We start from the raw sequence: 24,643 nt of genomic DNA, 5'->3' as shown, positions 1-24,643 counted from the left end.
CCCATCATCAAACGAGATGAAGCTTTAAGAAACACTCAGAAATGTTTTGGATTAGATTGGATTGTATGATGATTTAGAGCAACTAACTTAGTTGATAATAATAAATAATAATAATAATAATAATAATAATAATAATAATAATAATAATAATAGTAAAGTTGGAAGGGACCTTGGAGGTCATCTAGTCCAACCCCCTGCTCGGGCAGGAAACCCTACACCATTTCGGACAAGTGGCTGTCCAGTCTCTTCTTAAAAACTTGAATTGTACATGTAAACAGTTCCTTCCTTAAGTAGCCTTGACTCAGCAGTTGGCACCATCAAGGTGACTTTCTGATCTGGGAAGCTAAGCATGGTCTGCCCTGGGAAGTTACAAAAATTATCCTGGAAGAAGGCACACTGTTGCCAGAACAACTAAATGGATGGGCCCACAAAGTCACAAAGAATACTCCCACCAACATTGAAAAGGCAAGCCATTAGTATATAAAACTAGAGCAAATGCCATTCCCTTCTAGCACTGATGATGTTACCTTATTTGGTAATGAAACGTCTGCAAGAAAGACCACCAAGCTCAGAGAGCACAAAGAATACCACAGTTCAACCATGGGCTACAAATATTCTCTTTTATCGAAGTCACAAAGAATTAAGCTTGGGTCAAAGGAGACCGTACTTGACATTAGTTTTGCTCAACTTCCTTTATTTCATTCGATTTCTGTCTGCTTTTTATTTGTCTGGAATTCTGATAGTTGTAATCCCAATTTATGTGGAATTTACTAAGGTAGGGAATACGGCTGTAGACATTCAGATCATGGACATTTTAAGATGAGTGGTTTCAATTGGATCTATCCCATATGCTGTCTGTTGCACCGTTACCTGAAATAGGAATAAATATGAAATGGTCTCTGTCTTCAGAAGACAGAGTGTTGTGCCTGCTGCTAATGATTTAGTAATGCTGCTCTTACTCTGTTTTCATTGCTTTAGTTGAATTTATGTTTTTATTCTCTGTGCTAGCTCTCTTGGGATTCTATGGTAGAATAAAGGTGGGATATGAATGAACGTGTGTTAATTTACAGGAATCAGATCTTGAACTGTTCATCTGCAGAACATCTTCCAATTATTATCCAGCAATTCTCTTTGCTGCTGATATGCCAACTTGATACAAAAGCTACAGCGCTTTGACCCTGCTGTTAAACTACTTGATCCAATCTTCTTCCTATCTATAATACGTGTGTGCTTATTTATAAACTTGCTGTGGAACATCTCTAGGACTTACAGTAGTGTTTGTAACCGCAAATTATATAGTAAACCAAGTCGCAACAGACCTTGACCTCCTTTTCATTGAAAAGAAAATTTAATGAAATATACATAAAGCATTTACTGAAACAAACAAACACCCTATTTAATAATAACCTCTTTGTTGCATTTATATCTTTGGAAGCATTTTTTCCCATTAAAAATAAAATAAATATCCCTATACTAGTAAATGCCTGAGCACCAAAGATATACAGTATACTTTTACAGTATGTTGTTTGCTGCTGGGACAGCACAAAAGTCTTCTAGAATAATTCAGTTTTTAATCTTGATAATCATTGTTACAACTGGCTCATAGTATTGGCTCTGCTTTCTGCACCTTAACCCTTAATGTTTTAGATCAGTGTTTCTCAACCTTGACAATTTTAAGGCATGTGGACTTCAACTCCCAGAATTCCACAGCCAGCAATGCTGGCTGTGGAATTCTGGGAGTTGAAGTCCACATGCCTTAAAATTGTCAAGGTTGAGAAACACTGTTTTAGATGCTACAATTAGGAATGGGAGAGACAATAGATAGAATGCACGTAATTTCATTTTCTTGCGCTGTATATAAGAATGAAAACTCAATTTCAAAATTTATACTTATCCAGTTTTGTATGATGCACTTAGGGGTACACACCTATTCATGACAATAATGGACAAAAATAATTTTGCAGGTAAAAGTTGCTTGCAAAACCAGTTTACTGTGCTAGTTTGAAGAAATATCCCGTCTCCCAGATACATACAGTTTTTAGTACAAACTTTTAAGAGACAAAAGTTATAAGAAACCCATGCTAGATCTGCAAACTGCAGAAATAAAAAAAAAAAAATGCTAGGAAAAGGGTGCATTGCTTGACTTCAGCAGTGGGCGGGCTGGCATTCATTTTCTACAAATCTTGTAATTGAAATGTGTCCCTCCCCCTTTACTTTGACAGATGCCAGTCTGACCTTTGGCAAACCTCATGTATTTTCCAAGCCCTTCTCTTGAAGAGCGGAGACAGTGAATCTGGCTGACACTAGAATCAGGATATAAAACCCTTTTGCCTGTGAATAAATATGGCCAATCTTGCAAGCTTTCCTCTTATAATAATTCAAAACCAGCCACGCTCACATGAATTAAATATGGATTTTGCATATTTTCCCAGGAATACTTGCTATAGAATTTTGTTCCTAGAAAACCTGGAACATAACCAGTACGTTTTGCAGCAACATCAATGATGTATTAAAAATAATAAAAGTGGGTTTAAGAAAAACCTACTTTATTTTCTGTTGAATTAATAATATCTGCATTCTCAGCTGAAGGAAGCTGTGTGCATAAATGGCACTTGCTCATATCCTGTTTTCGCTTCTCCTATTGCTGATACTTAAAATATTTATTTTATCGATTTATTAAATTTATTGATTCATTAAATTTATATAGCTTCCCATCTCACATGTGTGATTCTGAGCAGGGTACACAGTCAAAACACCAAGCCAAACAATCAACATCATTAAAATGGAAACATTAAAATACAGTTAAAACCAGTTGAAAACTGTAACAACAACTGGGTTAGTTCATTCTGGGCTTACACACAATGCAACCATTGAACGGGGTCCACACTTCCATGGGTTCCTCAGGCCAAGTTTTAAGGGTCTTTCAGAAGGGCTGGTGCCAAACCCAATTTGGGAAGAAAAATATTCCAGAAAGCAAGTCCACACCAAAAAAAGATCTTTCCTTTTTTCGTCCTGTTAATCAAAGCTCCTTGGCCACATGCAAAATACAATCTTTTGAAATAAGGACTGGCTTTTTCTAAAAAAAAAATATTTTTAGTCTGGTAGCACTAAAATGTATATAATTTCAAATCTCATTCATCATATAGAAAAGATGTGACATAATGCTGCATTCTCATTTAAGCGTTGTGACATTCACAAAACTTTGTAAATTCTTTCTACTGTGGTAATGGATGTGTAGTTTTGCCTCATAACAATATGGAAACTACTATCAACCTTCATCTAACCATGATTTACATCTGTGGATAGCTTTGTTGCATACATGAACAGCTGCCCTTAAGTTTTTTGCCGTCTGATTATTATTTCAAGTAATCTTTACGACTAGCAGCCAAATAAATTTCATCACTTGCTTTTTTTAAAAAAAAAATCTGGGGATGCCACAATACTGTCTTATGCAGGTTTGCAGAACTGGGATTCAAATCATGTGTCGGATTAAGCCGTTGTTTACTTAGTTGCAGTATATTGAATTAATCACAATTGGATGAATTCATATCATGAGCTAAGCCATCAACTGTGACAGGGCTTGCCCCAAATCTTAAGCCAAAACCAGATAAACTACATTATTAGTATAATTGGTGAGTTAAGTCGATATGTCTCCATGAGGCTTGTATATTCAATAAAACCATCTTTGATTATTTCAAAGCAAGAACAATTGCTTTTACTTCCTTTCTTCATTTCCAGCTAGATATTCTTTTGATATAAGGAATAGAGCTGGTCCTTCTTTGGTTTATGGGGGACTTGAGGGAGATGAAAAAGGAGAAGAAACATCTAGAATGTCACTGGCGCTCAACAAGAAACAAATTCAATTGAACATGGATTAGAGTTGATATTAAGGCCCTCTTTGTGACAGTAAGGATGGGGAAGCACCAGTACTTCTCCATGCTTGTTGTATCCACAGGTTGCTATCCCACAGCCTTGTTTTGGGTGACATGGACCCTCCTTGATAAGCGGGACTCGGAGTACTTCTTATAGGGGCAGGTAGAGGAATTTGCATTTCATCTGCTGGATAAAGTTGCTGGGATTTATTCTCAATTGGACACTGGCATTGTCACACGTCCAGAGGAGGTATTTGGTTGTCTGGGAACAGTTTGAGCCTGTTTGACCTAAGGAAGTGAACAGAATCCTCAGGGCTATGGATTCACTGCTCTTCAGATCCATATCCCTCCTGACTTATGGAACCAGCCCAGGGAGTGCTGTGTTAATGGGTACTAGCAGTGGTTAATTCTTCTCTGAGGGGTTTGTTCCTTTACTTCTTAAAGAAGACTTGATTTGCCTCCTGAAGAAGCCATTGCTGAATCCTTCTGTACTGGGTAATTTTCATCCAGCTTTTCACCTCCCTTTCTTGGTGAAGGTGGCAGAGGAAGTGTTTGCGCAACAGCTTCAGAGGTTCATGGAAGAAGTAGATTACCTAGATCTTTTTTAGTCAATGTCTTTTCTGTCCATACAGAAAAGACATTGGTTGCATGACCTCTGGTGTGGTGGGATTAGTAATAGTAGTAAAGTTGGAAGGGACCTTGGAGGTCATCTAGTCCAACCCCCTGCTCAGGCAGGAAACCTTACACCATTTCGGACAAATGGCTGTCCAGTCTCTTCTTAAAAACTTCCAGTGTTGGAGCATTTACTGCTTCTGGAGGCAGGCTGTTCAACCTAAGGGATGGGGGAGTAGTGTACTCATCCTTGCCCTACGTGACCTCTCGGTGTCGGCTTTTGATACCATCAATCCTAGAGTTCCTCTGGACTGTCTCAGAGAAAAGGGAGGGTGGCACAGTGTTGGTTCACTTTCTTGCTTTGGGATCAATTCCAGCCAAGGTTGAGTGGAGTGGGTAGAGGTCCCTCCCTCAGGACCTACTATGGGATGTCACAGTTGGGTGCTTTCTTCTGTCCTTTTTAATATCTACAGGAAGCTGCTGGATTTATAGGATGTTTGCTCAGCTTTTCGTTTGCACCAGTTGTGCCCATTCCTGGGTTGGCAAGCTTTACTCATAGTCACTGATGCCCTGATGACTTCCAGATTGAACAACTGAGATGCACTCCCTATGGAGCTCCCCTTGAAGAGTATTCAGAAGCTTCAGCAGTTGCTAGTTTGCTTCTGGGTCCAATTTAGGGTGCTGGTTTTAACCTTTAAAGCCCTTCATGGCAAGGGATTGGTTATCTGAGGAACCACCTGTCCCCAATTACATCAGTCTTTTCCATTAGATCTGGCAGAGAAATTGTCCTTGAGGTCTGCTAGGGACTTGTATTTGAATGGGCCTAAGGAGAGCTTATGGAATATCCCCCACCCCCCAAAAAAATTTGATTGATATCCCCAAATTTTCTTAACACTTGGCTATGTCTTCAGGCCTGGGGAATTTGAGCAACCAGAAACTTGCTCAGATGGTTCCACTGATGACTGTGCCATTTTATTTTTCTCAGTGTTTGTATGTCTAATCGTTATGATATTTCTTAATATGGATTTTATCTTTTTGCTTTTATTTGTTTTGATCAGAACTATTGTCCGTCGTCCAGAATTGCCTCCAGTAAGATGGGCAGCTATATAAATTTGATTAATAAAAAAGTAAAATCTGTTTGATGTTTTACATGCTCATTGCTGAGTTTGTTTAAATTATGTGTGTCCCAAGTGTGCCTGATTCAACCTAAAGAAAGCAACAAATCCTAGTTACAACAAATTACTTATAGCTTCTAGTTGGCTAATAACCAGATATACATCTGTATTCCTAAAATTGAGTTGGATAAAATTGGAGAAATATATGTGGAGATTCTCAGTCATCCAAATCATAGTTATCTCAAAGGTGCTTTTTCAAAAGGCAACTGGACTGTTTTTTCCTTGAGGAAGAAGTAGTAGTTTTGCTTCTCATGCAAGGAGCTTTATCGGTTCTGGCAGGATGGAAGGATTAGTTCTGACAACAGAAAAAAAAAATCAGTCCAGTTGCATTTTGAAAAATCACCTTTGAGATAAAATGGCAGAGATTTTCAGTGTCCAGTGGGAGACCAACATATTGGGTGTCAGGTGTTCATGGTGAACTGCTTTAAACATTTAGGTCACATGCGTAGTGGAGATAATATTTGACTCTCTTATTTTATCTATTGCATCTATTTTTCCTTTTCTCTGGGAGTTGAGGTAAAATGCTTTCGTTTTATCCTTGTGACCACAATCCCACGAGGTAGAGTGTGCTGAAGGATAGTGTTCCCCTGGCCCAGGGGTAGGCTACTTTGGCTCTTTTATGACTCGTGGACTTCAACTCCCAGAATTCCTGAGCCAGCATGGCTCAACATGGGAACTTCTCCCTTTCCCCTCAGTATGGCTGGCTCAGGAATTCTGGGAGTTGAAGTCCACGAGTCATAAAAGAGCCAAGGTTGCATACCCCTGCCCTGGCCTAAAGCAATCCCCTAAAGCGAAAGAGGAAATTAAATTAAACTGTGGAGACTTCTTTCTGTTTTGTTTTTCTAATTTCAGTGATATTTATACAGGTAGTTCTTGAATTAACCATTCATTTAGTGACTGTTTGAAGTTAAAGTGGTGCTGAAAAAAAGATTGTTGCAGTATCCCCATGGTCATGTGATCAAAATTCAGGCACTTGGCGACTGGCTGTCCCAGGGTCACCTTCCCAGACAGCTTCCCATAAACAAAGTCAATGAGGGAAGTTATAGTTGCCTAATGACCGATTGGTTCATTTAACAACTACAGTGATTCACTTAACAACTGTGGCAAAAAAGTCATAAAATGGGGCAAAACTCATTTAATAACTGCCTTGCTTAGCAATGGAAATTTTGGGCTCAGATTGTGTTTGTAGATCAAGGACTACTTCTATTATATAATTAAAGGTTATTGACATTCTATTATTTAGATGTATTGAAAATAGAGAAGAGGAAAGAAACTATTTTATCAATTATAATTTAGGATAATATTAAAAACATTAAAATTATTTGGCTTTTTCATTCAGAGTTGAATATAACATTAAAAAAAAACACTGACTCCTATCAAAGTGTTTGTTGAACAATAGAGGTTTTGGTTTTAAGCTAATTATTTAGTATTAAAATATTTTAAAATATTACAATAATATTAAAAGTATTATATAGAGAGAACATAATGTAAATCAGGCATGTCAAACTCGCGACGTCACACAATCTTTTCCCCATGGCCAGCAATGGGGTGGGCACAGTTTCGGCGTGACGCATCCAGCCCATGGGCCAGCAGTTTGACATGCCTGATGTAAATAAAAGGAAAAATAGATGAATGGAACAAAGTTAACAAAAAACTAAAATACCAAAAGTAGAAAAAGAGAAAAATGGGAAAAGAAAGGATTCTCACTTCTCTCTTTTTGTACATCTATTCATTTGCAATATTTATAGACATTTGGGTCCTCTTAGAAATCAAACTGTATATGGTTATATCTGTCCTGCTGCATGATGTGTTGTATGTATGGTGTTGACTGTCATATTGATTCGTGCAAATATTTTAATGTTCATCTAATTTAAATAAAATTTACTCTTATGGAAAAGTAAAATTGGAGAGTACGGTATCTTTTAGGGTTGCTATTAAAATTTGCTTAGATGAACTTTAGCTACAAGACCAAACGGGAACATATAAAACTATGCATAGTATATAGTGAGTGGATAGAAAAGAGTCTTTTATCTTGTAGCAGGGTCACCCAGGGAAAATTTATGGATAATACCTTCAGGAAGGACAATAGGAAGCTTTTTATCATAGAACACAAAATTAACTTGGGAGATTTATTGACACAAGAGATGGCAGTGGTCATCAACTTGGATGACTCTAAACCAGGATTAGACAAATCCATGTTTATGAAGGAAGATGTGTCACAACTGAAATACAGAACTTTGCTACAGGTAGTCCTCAACTTATGACCACAACTGAGCCCCCAATTTTTTGTTGCTAAGCAAGACAGCGGTTAAGTGAGTTTTGCCCCATTTTATGACTTTTCCTGCCACGGTTGTTAAGTGAATCACTGAAGTTGTTAAGTTAGTAACATGGAATCTGGCTTCCCCCTTGACTTTGCTTGTCGGAAGGTCACAAAAGGGGATCACATGACCCAGGGACACTGCAACTGTCATAAATATGGATCAGTTGCCAAGTGTCTAAATTTTGATCATGTGACCATGCAACGGTCGCAAGTGTGAAAAACAGTCATTATGTCACTTTTTTCACTGCCGTTGCAACTTCAAAGGGTCATTAAACAAATAGTTGTAAATTGAGAACTACCTATGTTTAGGAGATGCTAGGAAACAGCAGTGGGAAGGAGATTGTTGTTCACGGGTGCTTTGGTGGACTTCTCTATGGCCACTCTGGAAGGTGAGGGTGCTAGATCTATCTTTGGTCTAAGAATCTTTCTTAGGCTCTTTCTTAGGCTCTTTATTGCTAGATGACTAGTAATAAAACGGAAAGGGAAGTACTCTGGAGAAACACTGAGGAACACCAAAGGAGGGCCACCAGAATTCCTCTGTAGGGCATGGATCCCTGCTGAATATCCCAAATAAATTCTTCTTTCTTCTTTCTTCTGTTTTTAGGTATACAAATGCTCTCTGTCCAGCCAGACACCAAACCGAAAGGTTGTGCTGGCTGCAACCGTAAGATCAAGGACAGGTATCTCCTCAAGGCCCTGGACAAATACTGGCATGAGGACTGCCTGAAGTGTGCCTGCTGTGACTGCCGTTTGGGGGAAGTGGGCTCTACTTTGTACACCAAAGCCAACCTTATCCTGTGCCGCCGAGATTACCTAAGGTAAGACCAACATTCTGTAGCGCACCCACTGCATTTCATCCCTGTTTGATACTCTTCTCTTGCACTGCAGGCCGTGCAGCCCAAATGAAGCAGGCCATTTTTTACTGTTGCTACGGATACCTTGCCACATGGAAACACCATGGCAAGCATACAAATGTGGCTTCAAGCAGGGCAACAGCGCATAGTCTATAAACTGATTTGAGTCCATGCCTTCATACATCTATTCCAATCAATGGGTGACTTTTCAGACATGCTAGAGTACCTTTGTGCTGATGTGAATCTGTTTTGCTATGTCTTCATTACTCCAGTTGTGGTAGAGTATGTTCGTGGGCAATTTTATTCAGCATGGTTGCTTAAGCATCTGTCAAATTCCTGTTTTTTCCTTGCCTCTAGACTAATAGGTACTACATGATAAAACTATTCCCAGTGCAGACCAAAGGTGCAGGTGACGGGAAGGTTGACAGGTAAAACAGTCAGAAAAAAAAATCCTTTCCTAATTTGCTACAGATCTATCCTTTGGAGTATACTTCTATCAATACATTCTTGATTCGGTAAATTACAAATAATATTTCTTGGACTCAAATCCCATCCCACCTTCTCCTTTTCCAAGTTTTCTGCAGTGAACATTACTAGAATTTGGGCCATTAAGATTTCCAGACAAGACTTGACCTGCTTATTTTATTTTCCTAAATAACAGTCAAGTGTAGCTATCACCTTTGTGTAAACACAAGATAGTTTTATTTGCAGTGGTTGACAGCCAGCATTTCAAATATCAAGGAGAACTGGCAAGCCAAAAAATACATAGGGCAGGATACATGCTTATTTTCTGAATGTGTTGATTATAAGAGTCTTTTCAGAGCTGTGAGGATTCATGGATGAACTGTTTTGCCTTCACCAGAAGACAAAACAATGATAAAATCTCTGAAGCAAGGATTATGACAATTATTGCTAGCAGAGACTTTGCCATTTATCTTTAGAATTTGCCCAACACACCTTGTTGTGTAGGAGAACACGCTCAAAGACAAGAAAAACATCCTTAATTTCAGCAATAATTTGAGATGTGGTACCTGCTTCCCCTTTGCACATTTTAAAGTTCCAAATGAGAAACAGTTCTTCATTCTTTTCTGTAAGACTCGTGCAATATTTTATACAGGGATGCTTAACTACGTGATGTTGTATGCAAACATTTCAGATATTGCTGGCTATTACCCAGCTGATCCTGCTGAGTGCTGACAGTTAACATCAAAATTATTTTATGCGTCAGTCAGAGATGCTAACACCTAATCAGCATGTTTGCTCTCAACATTCAGAGGGGAATGTTTAAGGGAAACATCAGACCTGTTTCAAGAGAACATAGTAAGGGAAGTGAATTTGGTTGACATAATGCTTTGCAGTTCTCTAGATAGCTGCCGTGGTGGACACAGAAATTCTGCTTTTTTTTTTAAAGCAGTTTCATTGGGCAGAGGGGGGAAAGATGCATATGGGAAGAGTTCTGATATCTTTCCATAGAACTGAATGGAAAAACAAGAAACCGAAAAGCTGCCAATTTCTAGGGAGATAGTCCTTCACTTTTCTTACTTCCGTCAGCCACACAAATACATAGATATCCTGTGGGTACCTTGCTATTGAATAAATATCAGCATGCCATATTCCATTCATGACAGCTTCTCCCAACTTCCCCTGTGGAAGAAGTTTCAAGGCAAGTTTCTTTTGTCCAGAACTTTGGTGAAAAGTTTCAAAAGGTCATTTCTTAACTTGAAGCAGATGATTGATGAGAACGTGAAAATGGGTGTTTTGTAAAGAAGTATATTGATCTTTCTCAGGAGACTTGGTATGGTGGAATATACAGCTAGAATGGGGAGTGGAGCTAAGAGATTAACTAGTTTGGAATCACTGCAGGGAAGGAAGCAACAAAGACTTGACACACCGCACTCCAAATATGTATGTATGTGTATGTGTGTGTGTGTATATATATATATATATATATATATAATATATGTATATAGGTCTTTGATTATTCGGGTTTTCTCCCGCGTAAAACTGCAAGTGTCTTGGCGACGTTTCAACGAAGTCCCATTCATCATCTTCAGGCTGGTGTTTTCAGCTTCGTGCTTCGAGGAGCACGAAGCACGAAGCTGAAAACACCAGCATGAAGATGACGAATAGGACTTCGTCGAAACATTGCCAAGACACTTCCAATTTTACGCGGGAGAAAACCCGAATAACCAAAGACCTACATACAAACACCCACGAAAACCTCAGAAAACAAATATATGTATATATATATGTATGTGTATATATGTGTATGTGTGTGTATACACACACACACACACACACACACACACACACACATTCTTGGAACCTTTATTTGATTGCTCCCAAGAGTTCATCTGAGAAGATTCTTGTAATAGGCAAGTGGCAGTCAAAAAATTTTGCTGATCCGTTTATGCTGTTCTTCTGGTTCCTTGTAATTCACTTTTGGCCATTTGACATGCTTGAATGTAATGCAGCTAAGTCCTTGACTTACAACAGTTCATTTAGTGGCTGTTCAAAGTTATAACGGCACTGAAAAAAGTGAGCCATAACCATTTTTCACACTTACGACCTTAGTAGCATCCTCATGATCACATGATCAAAATTCAAACATTTGGCAACTGACTGATTCATATTTATGAATGGTTGCAGTGTCCCAGGGTCATGTGATCCCTTTTTTCCAATCTTCTGAGAAACAAAGTCAATGGGGAAACCAGATTCACTTAACATCAGTTATTTACTTAACAGCTGTGGCAAGAAAGGTCGTAAAAGAAATGTTGGGCACCATTGTAGTCATAAGTCAAGGACTACCTGTGATTCTTTAAGCAATTACTTTCCATTATTGGAATAAAACAAAAGCTAAGGAGAAAGGGACGTGGTATTCTCACCTACCCCCCCCCCCAACCTTATTTTCTTTGTTTTAATTTGTGGAGTAAAACGGGATAGGAAGCTTCATTAATTTGGACAAATTTTTTCGAACCTAGATTAGGAAGAACGACTAAGATCAACCAATTTCTTCATGAGACCTTTGATTATTTCTGGGAAAACCAAGTTGAACTATAGAAAATTCACCTGCCAACTGTCGGTAGTGAGCTCGTAAGCAAAGGAGCAGAATCACGGCGACCTGATTGTTCTGTAACCCATGGGAAACATTAATATAAAATGAAATAATAGTCTAGGAATTCCACCGGGGAAAGTGACAGTTATTGAGAGTAGACTGCATGCTTTGCATACAAAAATTCCCAGGTTCAAATCTTGGCATTTTCAATTAACAGGGTCACATAAAGGGTGATGGGAGAATTATTCCTTGTCCTCCGGGACCAAGCCTGTGCCTACTAGTTATTTTAGATCAGACATGTCAAACTCGTGACGTCGCGCAACGTATCGGGACGGTTTGGCCATTGCCAGCAATGGGGTGGGCGCGGCTTCCGGATGATGCGTCCAGCCCGCGGGCCGGCGGTTTGACACCCCTGTTTTAGATCTAAAAAAGTTTAAGTCAAAAAATCACGATTCCTATGATTTCACGGACATGGGCGCCTAGATTTTTGCCAGGAATATGGAAGTAGCTATGCTTTATGTTTTAGTATTTCTTAATGGACTCCCATCCAAGTACTGTCCAGGCCTGGCCCTGCTTGACTTTCAGACCCAGACAAGGTCAGACACGTCCTGCAATGGCTCTCATAATCCATAAAGGTTTCACAGTTAATATTTGCCTAAGGATTGCGGTGCAGGTAGACCTCGACTTATGGCCACAATTGAGCCCAAAGTTGATGTTGCTAAGCGACAGTTTTGCCCGATTTTACAACCGTTCTTGCCACTCTTGTTAACTATGTCCCTGTGGTTGTTAGTAACACAGTTGTTAAGTGGCTTCCCCACTGGTTTTGCTTCTCAGAAGGTTGGAGAAAAAAAGATGACCCCATGACCCCATGACCGGGCGACCGTCATAAATATGAACCACTTGCCAAGCATTCGAATGTTGATCATGTAACTATGGCGATGCTGCAATGGTCATAAGTGTGAACATAGATGCTGCAGTGGCTGTAAGTGTGGAAACCGGTCATAAGTCGCTTTTTTTCAGAGATATTGTAGCTGTGAACTGTCACTAAATGAACGGTTGTATGTCAAGAACTACCTGTGGTCTCCAGTGAGGTCATACTAGATTAAACCAGGCAAAAGACCTCATATTTGGGCTCATTTCCCCCTTTTTCTGATCTAGCTAGGGATCTCCCCCCTCCCCCAGCCTGTTGCTTATGCTTAGACCTGCTATTTATGTTAAACTTCCAGTTGTTGCGCTTAAAGTAATTGCAAATAGTCATTTGCCTCATTACATCCTTATGTACTTAGCTCTACGATGAACCTCTTTTTTTTTAAAGCGCTCATTTTTAATGCTAATTTTAGAGGTCATTAAATGTGTTCCCTTTTGTAGGCAAATAAGCTTTCCTACTGAGTCCCTGATTTGATAGGGATCTGAAGGATAAATTGCATCTACTGATGATCAGATTCAGGTTAGGTTGCGGCTTCGAAAGCACCAGTAATCTTCAACTTGCAATCACAATTGGGCCTGGAACTTCTGTTGTTAAGCGAGCTGGTCATTAAGTGAAACATACTCAATTTTATAGTCTGTTATGCTGTAGTCATTAACTGAATCACATGGTCGGTAAGCAGATCTGGCTTCCCCCATTGACTTTACTTGTTGGAAGCCAGCTGGGAAGGACAAAGACAGTGACCAGGTGACCCCGGGGACACTGCAACCATTATAAATACATGCCAGTTGCCAAGGGTTCGAATATTGATCTTAAAACAAGTCTGTTTTAATCTGATCCATTAATTTGTCATAATTGTCTCTTTTAATTGTTACACACCTAGCTGTTAGATGTATCCCTAAGTATCTTATTTTCTTTGTGATCTGAATACCTAATTTATCAGCTAGTTCGTTTTTCTGTGATCTAATCATATTCTTCACAAGTATTTTGGTTTTTTCTTTATTTATCTTTAGGTCTGCCATTTCACCATATTCATCCAGTACTTCCATTAGCCTTGTCCCTTATTGTAAAGGTTCTTTGAGTATGAAAACAAGATCGTCAGCAAAAGCTTACAATTTAAAATTTTCTCTCTTAATCTCTAAACCAGTGGTTCTCAACCTGTGGGTCGGGACCCCATTTGGGGTCGAACGACCATTTCACGGGGGTCGCCAAACAAGGCTGTCCACCATTTTTTCCCCCTTTTCTTTGGCCACGCCCCTGGCACCTGGGGATGTATAAGTGGTTGGGGGTCACCACAACATGGGGAACTGTATTATGGGGTCGCGGCATTAGAAAGGTTGAGAACCACTGCTCTAAACCTTTAATATACTCATCCTTCCGAATTATTCTATTTAGTACCTCCAGGGATAGTATAAACAGTAGAGGAGATAACGGGCAACCTTGCCTTGTGCCTTTTGGGATTTGGAAGTTTTTAATAGTTTCTCCATTAATTATCACTTTAGCTACCTGTTTGGAATAAATCGCTTTGAACATGTTTATGAAATTCTCCCCAAAGTCCATGTATTCCAACTGATTAAACATAAAGTCCCATTTCCCATTATCAAACGCCTTTTGTGCGTCAAGAAAGATTAGTCCCATTTGTTTTTCATTGTGGACTTCGTAATATTCCAATACGTCCAATATAATCCTAACATTGTTTCTTATATATCTTTTAGATAGAAAACCGTTTTGATCCATATGTATGAATTTTACTAAGAATCCAGAATTTGAAAGTTTTTAAAACTTTCTGGAATGGCTGCAATAAAGAAGGAAGACTAATAGCATCCAGCACAATATATTTATTGAATATGCGAATTTGTAAAATGGGATCTTAAATTTTACATGCGGGAACTGTTTCTAGTAGAGTATGAGCAGTCCTCAACTTATGATCATAATGGAGCTTGCCCTTCACAGTTGTAAGTTGTAACGGTTGTGACATGGTTCACCCACCTGACCTGATTCTACAACCTTTTTTGTAGTAGTTCTTAAGAAAAAACCACAGTCATTAAGGCAATCAGTGGTTCACGATGGACCAGTTTTGCTGAAAACTGTTATAAAACTAAGTCACATGACCCTGGGTCACTGCATGGGGTCCATACATGGAGACTAGTTTCATATTGCCCAACATACGGTCATCAGAACTGGGTCATTAATACTCCCGACGAGATTCCTTGTAACCTCAAACAGTGGCTAAGTGACAGTCATAAGTTGAGGACTATCTGTACTTTCTTACCCATCCTAGATTGCTGATGCATTGCAGGAGATTATGGGCAAATCCCAAAATCACCTTCCCAGCGGTTCATAGAATGACAGAATTGAAACATTTTGTATTGTTAAGACGAGCTTTTTTGCTACTTGGCATGTATGCGTGGGTTGTCACAACTGCTACAATTCCTCAGTTTAACAGCTTTAAACTTTGCAAGTGATTGTCCCAACATCTCTGGATAGAATCAGGTTGTGGTAGACGGAAAAACAATTAGGCAATAAGGAAAACAAGGGATCGGCTAGGTTTTAGCTGTCTAAAATGCTATGAGAGAGAGAGGGAGGAAGGGAGAGAGGGAGGGAGGGGGAGAAAGAGAGAGAGAAAAAAAATATTGAGGCCAGTGTTAGAAACACATAAAGGCAGGGGAGTGTTCTGTAGAAAACCCGCAATTCCCTCCTGTGGGTAGACATCACAATATTTAATTTATGAACCACTGTACTAGTACTGACACATCTTTCCCCCCCCCCCCCCGGAGATGAAGGATGTTTGTTTAACGGGCTGATCTTTTCCCGTCATTCAGATTGGCAGTGATTCTTCTTACAAGTACAATATTTCCATTTTTATACAATCTGTTACCCCTGACTAATGGCCAAGTGTTGTAATGAAGATTTTTTTTTTCCACTTAAAAAAAACCCACATAGGTGTCATTTCAGGAAGTAGGTATTTAAATTCTAAGTGCCTTTTCACACTTTTTTTAAGGAGAAATGTATACAATAACTAAGAATATAATTACAAATGAAAATCAAAACAAACCTTTCTCTCACTTCCCAACATAAATGTCTTCAGGCTGATTTCCACTTCTCTTTGTGTTAAAAAATCATTTAAAAAGTCTTTACAAAGAACGTTGTTCATCTCTCTGAATCACACATTTGTAAACAATGTTCAGGTTTGCTGAGTTACCCACGGTATGTGTGGTTCATTATTTTCTGTAAGGAAGCTGTTTTTTTAAGATGCATTTTTACATTTGGAAACACCTGTTAACATTTATAGCATGGTGGCTATTGAAGGACAGATTTGTTAAATCTGAATATTAGTTCTGTAAGTATGAATAAAAATAAGTGCAATCCTTCACTGAGACAAACAATGCAAAGTAATAAGTTGCTAATTAATATGAACAATTTTGCTCTAAAATAAGGATTAAAATGCATACCCATCACAATGTTCTCCATCCAGATCTCAATCCAGTTAAATTACGTCTTCTTGTTGAATATATATGGAGTGGCCATTAAGGTGTTGAGAGAGCCAAGTTCAAATTTATCCTCAGCCAAAGAAAATCACCGTTTTACTATTTTTCAGCCCAATCCATTTTACAGGTCGAGGTGATAATACTTCTTAATCTCTGGGAGTAATTTTGAGCTAGAAATCCCATTATTCTTGATAAATCAGATAAAATGATGAGTCTTTTTAAAACATCTTTTATTAGAGTTTATTGCAATATAAAATACAAATGGAAATAAAGATCAGAAAAGAAAGGAGAAAGGAATGCAAGATGAACAGAAACACCCACAGAATTGGGTAGGTTAATTTTTACAACATTTCAGGCTGTGGGCTTGAAGGAACAACCTGTTCCTTTTACAGAGAATCCTCAAGCTTTCAAGTTGACAAGGGGAAGCTACACAAATGTAACAATGCAATCAGCTAGCCTACAATTCTGACAGTACTTTGGAGAAGTGCATGCTCATTGTAAGTTGGTATAAAATGCCAAATCTTCACTGAAGGCAGGAAACGGAAAGGAACATGATGCTAGTTGTCACAAACCATTTTATTCTGACATAGGGGCCCACAGTTCATGTCAATCACATCAATCGATAAATAGATTTGAGACCGATGCACACAACTAGGGCTATCCAGAAAGTTCAAAATGGTTTACATTATTTAAATATGAAGATGGACTAATATTAAATACTTGGAAGAGACTGAAAAAGAAGGTATAGGAACCATTTTCACTCAAGACTCAGTTATTTAAAAAGTGATAAAATTGGCTGAGATAGCAAAGCTGTTTGGATTAAAGAGAAAAACTTAACCAGTTTCGTTTTCACTTGGAAATGCTCGAAACAGGAAAAAGTAAAACTTTGATTTTAGGTTTGATTATTAGATTAATGTTACTTTTATAGAAATGGGTTGTATCAACTGTATAGCAAAGCACAAAACTCGGGTTGCAACTTTATTTTCGTATTCTACTTCATGAAATACATCTCCTTCCCTTTTTCTCCCTGGAGGACAGCCAGTCAGAAGATGAGAAGCTATTCCATTTTTTCCCTCTGTGTGTGGGTGTGTGTGTGTGTGTGTGTGTGTGTGTGTGTATTGGGAGGAAGGGGAATAGCTGAAGTGATTGGAGGATTCAACTGAGGATGTTGTCTAGTCCAGGGGTTCTCAACCTTGGCAATTTTTAGACTTGTGGACTTCAACTCCCAGAATTCCTCAGCCAGTCATAAGTCACTCATAAGTGTGAAGTGTTAATACCATTTTACAATGCCTTGGTAAGGCCACACTTGGAATACTGCATCCAGTTTTGGTCACCACAATGTAAAAAAGATGTTGAGACTCTAGAACAGGGGTGTCAAACTGCCGGCCTGTGGGCCGGACACATCACGAGGAAACGGCACCCACCCCATTGCCAGAAATGGGGAAAAGTTCCGGTACATCGCACGACGTTATGTGACGTTGCGAGTTTGATATGCCTGCTCTAGAAAGAGTACAGAGAAGAGCAACAAAGATGATCAGGGGACTGGAGGCTAAAACATATAAGGAGCAGTTGCTGGAATTGGGTATGTCTAGTTTAATGAAGAAGAGAAGGATGAGGGGTGACATGATAGCAGTGTTCTAGTATCTCAGGGGTTGCCACAAAAAAGAAGAGGGTTAATCTATTCTCCAAAGCACTTGAAGGCAGGACAAGAAGCAATGGATGGAAACTAATCAAAGAGAGAAGCAACCTAGAACTAAGGAGAAATTACCTGACAGTTAGAACAATGAATCAGTGGAACAATCTGCCTCCAGAAGTTATGAATGCTCCAACACTGGAAGGTTTTAAGAAGAGACTGGACAACCAGTTGTCTGAAATGGTATAGGTTCTCCTGCTTGAGCAGGAGTCTGGATTAGAAGACCTCCAAGGTCCCTTCCAACATCATTATTATTATTATTATTATTATTATTACTACTACTACTACTACTACTACTACTACTACTACTACTACTACTATTTTCACAGCCGTTGGACTTTGAATAGTCACTAAATGAAATGTTGTAAGGTGGCGCAGCAGTGAGGGTGCAGTACTGCAGGCCACTTTAGCTGACTGTGCAGTACTGCAGGCCACTTTAGCTGACTGTGTTCAGCAGGTCAGCAGTTCAAATCTCACCGGCTCAAGGTTGACTCAGCCTTCCATCCTTCCGGGGCAGGTAAAATGAGGACCCAGATTGTTGGGGGCAATGTAAATATATATATATACATTGCTTACTGGTGTACACCGCTTAGAGAGTGCTTGCACTTAAAGCGGTATATAAGTCTCATAAATAAATAAATAAATAAATTTGTACCAACTCAGACAAATGATCAAATAGTAAACAATAGGCTAATGGAGGGACTCCTAAGAACACTGCCATCGAGGCTGACTGATGATGTTACCTAGACAGGTAATGAAACGTCTACAAGAGAACAGTCAGGTTCAGAGAGCACCAAGGACCCCACAGTTCGACCCTGATCTATAGATATTCCCTTCTAAAGTTGACATCCTGCCTGGCAGACCGAAAGCCAAGATTTTGACCTACTGTAGATCAAAAATAATCGTCAGTGGTAAGATGGCCTCACAGGCAGGCCCAGTGGGGGAACTCAGAAGTTCTCCTAGGAGTTTACACGGTGGGGTGCTGTGCCATCCTGCTGCGGAAGCTGCTATCTAGCCATGTGGCATGAAACTAAATGAAAGCTTGGCAACTATAGGTAATTCAGTTGCATTAACTAATGAGCTTCGTCGAATGCGATGAAAAAGCAGAAGTGCAGCTGCGCCAATGGCAGCAATTTAGGTCAATCACCCTTTTCACTTTGGGTTTTTAACTAGGCATACCCTGCTGAGCATCCAATGACTACAAAGTGCCATTTCGTTTCCTATTTAATTTTGGCAGCATTTTTACCGAGGCACAAGCCATTCACACACGCAGCTAAATTATCTTGCAGTTGGAGATTCTAACTCCAACTTGGTGATGCTAAATGTCAGAGCGTTTGTATCTTGGCAAACAATACTGTTCCCTTCTCTGACTCTCTATCTATCTATCCCTTTCTGCCTAATGTGACTTGAATTAATACAATACATGCCCCGATAATAATATTTCGAATAGACAATGGGCTAGTCTAGAGAGGATGATCAAATTGACTATATTCAGAGTCGGAGAGATGTAGACGTCTGTTTTCTCTCTTTTTTTTTATTTTCCTATGTCTGTTAAAAAAAATCTCCTTACCATGTTAATTAGGCTTACACTCTGTTGCAGATTTTAAGGATTTGCTTGGACAGACGGTTCTTTCATGGCTGAAATAGTGCTGAATTGAAAGTTTGGATAGAAGCACAAATAGGCCAATGTAAATGCTGATACAGAAAGACAATTGGCAGGTTTTTCTCCCCTCCATTCCCACAAAGAATGAGTACAGCATTGTGTTAACTGACTTGCCAGCGCCTCTAGCATTCAATTGTTTAAATTAAATTTACATTATTTCATTTAAAAAAATAAAAAAAAGTCTGAAGATCTCCAACTCACCTCTGATTCTAGAAAGGGCATTCCACCAAATTGCAAGATGAAAAAAAAAATTAATCTCAAGTATATAGAAACCCCCCCCCCAAAAAAAAAAATTTGATAGTGTAATGAAGAGACAGATGTGAGCCTACAGAATAGCATACATTGTAGATGTAGATTGGCTCCATATTTGTGTCTAGAACAGCGTGGAGAAAACATGCAACGACTTTAAGCAAAATATGAGATCAGTCTGCGGAAACAAGAAAATATGTTCCTCCTTGATTCTCTTTGTTATAAGATGGAGGCCTTTGAGGGTCAGTTGGATTGAGATGGGTGACTATATCTGAATAAATAAATTGAATAAATTTTCATTATAATACAGGTAGTCCTTGACCTACGACCACAATTGAGCCCCAAATTTCTGTTGCCAAATGAGACAGTTGTTAAGTGCATTTTGCACCATTTTATGACTTTTCTTGCCACAGTTGTTCAGTGAATCACTTCAGTGGTTAAGTTAATAACATGGTTGTTAATTGAATCTGCCTTCCCCCATTGACTTTGCTTGTCAGAAGGTCACATAAGGGGATCACATGACCCCAGGACGCTGCAACTATCATAAATATGAGTGAGTTGCCAAGGGTCTGGATTTTGATCACATGACCATGGGCAGCAGTCATGTGTGTGTAAAAAGGTCATAAGTCACTTTTTCCAGTACTGTTGTAACTTTGAATGGTCACTAAATGAATTATTATAAGTCGAGGACTACCTGTAATTTTCATTTATAAAGTAGAATTCCGGTGGCGTTTGTTTCCAGTGTAGGAGAACGACAGGCAGAGCTGGAGGCAGAGTCAAGAGAGGAATCAGTCTAGAGTTGTTACGTTCCCTTCTTGAATTCCATTTACTAGCACCAATTTAATGATGATCATTAGTTGACTAGATTCTTGTGATAGGCATGACATGAGCAATAAATCAACTTAACTATAACTCTTGAATCCTTGTGCCTGACACTCAAAGAACATCAAATTTTGAAAATCTGTCATTGTTTTCCCGTTTCCTTTTCTTAATAATTTGTGATAGTCTGATTCTTGCATGCAAACTGAGGTTCTTATATCCTGCAGAAGGATATATATTTTAAAAATAAAGATATTAAACATTAAGATCAACAAGAGTAGTCTATTCCTGTTCACTATATTTTTATTTATTTATTTGTATCCTGGTTTTATTATTTTTACAAGTAACTCAAGGCAGCAAACATATCCAACACACCTTCCTCCTCCTATTTTTCCACAGCAACAACCCTGTGAGGTGGGTTGGGCTGAGAGAGGGTGACTGGCCCAAAGTCACCCAGCTGGCTTTCATGACTACAGCAGGACTAGAACTCAACAATCTCCTGCTTTCTAGTCTAGTGCCTTAAAATTGACAATTTTTTTTATATAATAAAATGTTACTTGGGTAAATTAATTTATATAATTCACAATCATTTTCTGAAGGAGATTTTCAACTATGTTTGTTGTTGTTGTTGCGAAGACGTGTCCGACCCAGCGCGATCCCATGGACAACGTTCCTCCAGGCCTTCCTGTCCTCTACCATCTTCTGGGGTCCATTTAAGCTCACCCCTACTGCTTCAGTGACTCCATCCAGCCACCTCATTTTCTGTCGTCCCCTTCTTCTATTGCCCTCAATCTTTCCCAGCATTAGGCTCTTTTCCAGTGAGTCCTTCCTTCTCATTAGGTGGCCAAAGTATTTGAGTTTCAACTTCAGGATCTGGCCTTCTAAAGAGCAGTCAGGGTTGATCTCCTCTAGGACTGACCGGTTTGAACCATTCGCAGGAGTCTTCTCCAGCACCATAGTTCAAAGGCCTCAATTCTTTTGCGCTCAGTCTTTCTTATGGTCCAACTTTCACAGCCATACATTGCAATTGGGAAAACCATGGCCTTGACTATACGTACTTTTGTTGGCAGGCTGATGTCTCTGCTTGTTAGTATGCTGTCTAGATTTGCCGTAGCTTTCCTCCCCAGGAGCAAGCGTCTTCTAATTTCTTGGCTGCAGTCTATAATCAAGGCTCAATAATGTGGTGCTTATAAGGAAAGAAATTGCTCCTAGATACTTATTTACTTATTTATACTTCCTTCATGTCCATCAGGTTTTTTTTATCCCTCTTGACATTTTTTTAATTGCTAGCTTCTAGCGCTGTATTTATTTGCAGGAATGCCTTTGGATCATTGGGATGGTAGAGAATAAGTATTGAGGTACCAGAATTCTAGGGCTGTAGCTCCCATAGTGTCAGGCACAAAAAATCAGGAACCAAGATTGTTCAAACGAGTTCTAGTTTAATCCATGATAGCTCACTATAAGAATCTGAAGTACTAATGGTCAAGGCAGAATCAACAGACTTCAAGGAGGGCAGGAATTAGCTCTCTTGTGGGAACGAAGGGACTCCGAACTGATGGTGCACTTGACCTCCCCTCCCTAAGGCTAGGTCTGATCATCTCCTACACATAGCTCTCTAGCTATCATAATCCTTCGTTCAAGAAGGTGCCATGGTGGACACCATAATGAACATCAAAATCTGCAGGTAAAATAAAATATTAGCTGCTCACTCCATGTGAACACTTCAATCTCTTTCCGGATCATGATTCCGTCATTTGTTTGAATATGTCTATGTTTAGTTAGTGTGTGCATTTCTAAAAATAATCTGACTGAAAATGAATGCTTAAGCATGTTCTTAATTGCATAATTTTATGCACTTGTTCACAAAAAAAATGTGGGTCGATAAATATACTTGAGTATATTTATATACCTCAATACTGAAGGGCTGTCACAGAGGAGAGGGGAGTCGTCCTTTTCTCCAAAGCACCTGAGGGCAGGACAAGAATTAACAGGTGGAAGATCATTAAAGAGAGATCCAAGCTAGAATGAAGGAAAAAATTCCTGACAGTAAGAACAATTATTCGGTGGAATGTCTTGCCTCCAGAAGTTGTGGGTGCTCCATCACTGGACTGGACAATCATTTCTCCAGAATGGTATAGAGCAGGGGTAGGCAACCTGAGCCAGCCATGCTGAGGGAAAGAGAGAGGTTTCCAAGCTGAGCCATGCTGGCTCAGGAATTCTGGGAGTTGAAGTCCACAAGTCATAAAAGAGCCAAGGTTGCCTACTCTGCTTGAGCAGGACTTTGGATTAGAAGACCTCCAAAGTGCCTTCCAACCCTGTTATTTTATGGTCAATGTTCTATAGCAGGGATAGGCAGCCTTGGCTCTTTTATGACTTGTGGACTTCAACTCCCAGAATTACTGAGCCAGCCATGCTGGTTCAGGAATTCTGGGAGTTGAAGTCCACGAGTCATAAAAGAACCAAGGTTGCCTACCCCTGTTCTATATCATATATAAATGCATTGCATTGGTCCATATAAATGGTTAAAGCATTGTTGCATTTATTAAGCCAAGAATAGCATTTACGTAACCCAAAAGCTGAAAAGATGATGGAGCCTGAACCACTCATTAGTTGCAAACATGTGCATCTAGCCACTTCCAATTAGAATTCATTAAGATCTATTTTCTGAAGTATCCCAAACTTAGGATGTTGTGTTCTTAAGCCAGATTTAGTAGGGGGGGGGGGGAATATATTACGTTCTAGCTAAAGATTGATTTTTCTTATTATAAATTCAGGAGGGTTTGCACCAGGGATGTACTGATTACCCGCTAAACACTGTGAAACCTAGTGCTTCCAAATGGTGCCGAAAGTGAGAAGTTGAGATTTCTGGTAGGATAAAAGGACACCAATATTTTGGCAAGAGAGTGAATTTTTCCTAAACATCTCCAGAAGAAGGGGTAAGGGGAAAATGCTTTATCTTAGAATCAATTTCCCGTTCTACTTGGCTGAAGATAAAAGCTGGGTGATCAAGCTGGTTCAGAGGTGGGGAGACAGAGTAAGGAGATACAGATTAGACAGAAGTTAGATATTGGAGATGAGATTTAAGTTCAGTTCCTAGAATTCAGTCAAATCCTGTTGAGGTGGCAGGCAAAAGATCTCTGTTGAGAACAGGGGCTCAGGTTTTAAGTATGCAAGAAAGGATAACAGAATTGGAAGGGACCTTGGAGGTCTTCTCCTCCAGACATGTCAAACTCGTGACATTGTGCAACGTATCAGAGCTTTTTCCCCATTGCCGGCAATGGGTGGGCGCAGTTTCCTGGTGACGCATCCGGCCTGTGGGCCGGCAGTTTGACACCCCTGTTCTAGTCCAATCCCCTGCTCAGGCAGGAAACCCTATACCATTTCAGATGAACGGTTGTCCAATCTCTTAAAAACCTCCAGTGTTGGAGCATCCACAATTTCTGGAAGAAAGTCGTTCCACTGTTTAATTGTTGTAACGGTTAAGAAATTTCTCCTTAGTTCTAGATTGCTTCTCTCCTGGATTAGTTTCCATCCACTGCTTCTTGCCCTGCCTTCAGGGGCTTTGGAAAATAGAATGACCCCTTCTTCTTCGTGGCAGCCCCTTGGATATTGGAAGACTGCTATCATGTCACCCCTAGCCCTTCTTTTCATTCAGCTAGACCAGTGGTGGCGAACCTATGGCACGCATGCCAGAGGTGGCACTCAGAGCCCTCTCTGTGGGCATGCGCCGTTGCCCCAGCCCTGCCTCCCTCCACAGCCCCCTCCTCACAGAGCCCCCCAGAGAGTTGCCCCTGGGCATGGCCCGCATGGAGCAGCGCAGCCAAGAACATGGCAGCCAGGCAGCAAGGACAAGACTCCACCTTTGCACCCTGACGCGTGCAGATAATGCTGCTGGGTGCGGGTGGAGGGTGTGGCTGC

At 39.7% G+C, this 24,643-nt stretch overlaps 1 protein-coding gene across 9 annotated transcripts in view; it reads left to right on the top strand.

Moving 5' to 3' along the window:
• LMO3 (LIM domain only 3) overlaps window positions 1-24,643 on the top strand; it is a 101,024-nt gene that overhangs the window by 13,963 nt on the left and 62,418 nt on the right. For all 9 annotated transcript variants that reach the window (XM_039324936.1, XM_039324938.1, XM_039324933.1 and 6 more), the window contains exon 2: window positions 8,584-8,797. In XM_039324936.1, the coding sequence (XP_039180870.1) occupies window positions 8,592-8,797 (206 nt within the window). In that variant the 5' untranslated portion in view covers window positions 8,584-8,591. The remainder of the gene's footprint in view (window positions 1-8,583; window positions 8,798-24,643) is intronic.

Source organism: Crotalus tigris, unplaced genomic scaffold (genome assembly GCF_016545835.1).
Source record: "Crotalus tigris isolate CLP2741 ecotype Arizona unplaced genomic scaffold, ASM1654583v1 scf7180000024310.2302065, whole genome shotgun sequence".
NCBI classification, from domain to species: domain Eukaryota; kingdom Metazoa; phylum Chordata; class Lepidosauria; order Squamata; family Viperidae; genus Crotalus; species Crotalus tigris.
This window is presented reverse-complemented; position numbering and strand designations above follow the sequence as displayed.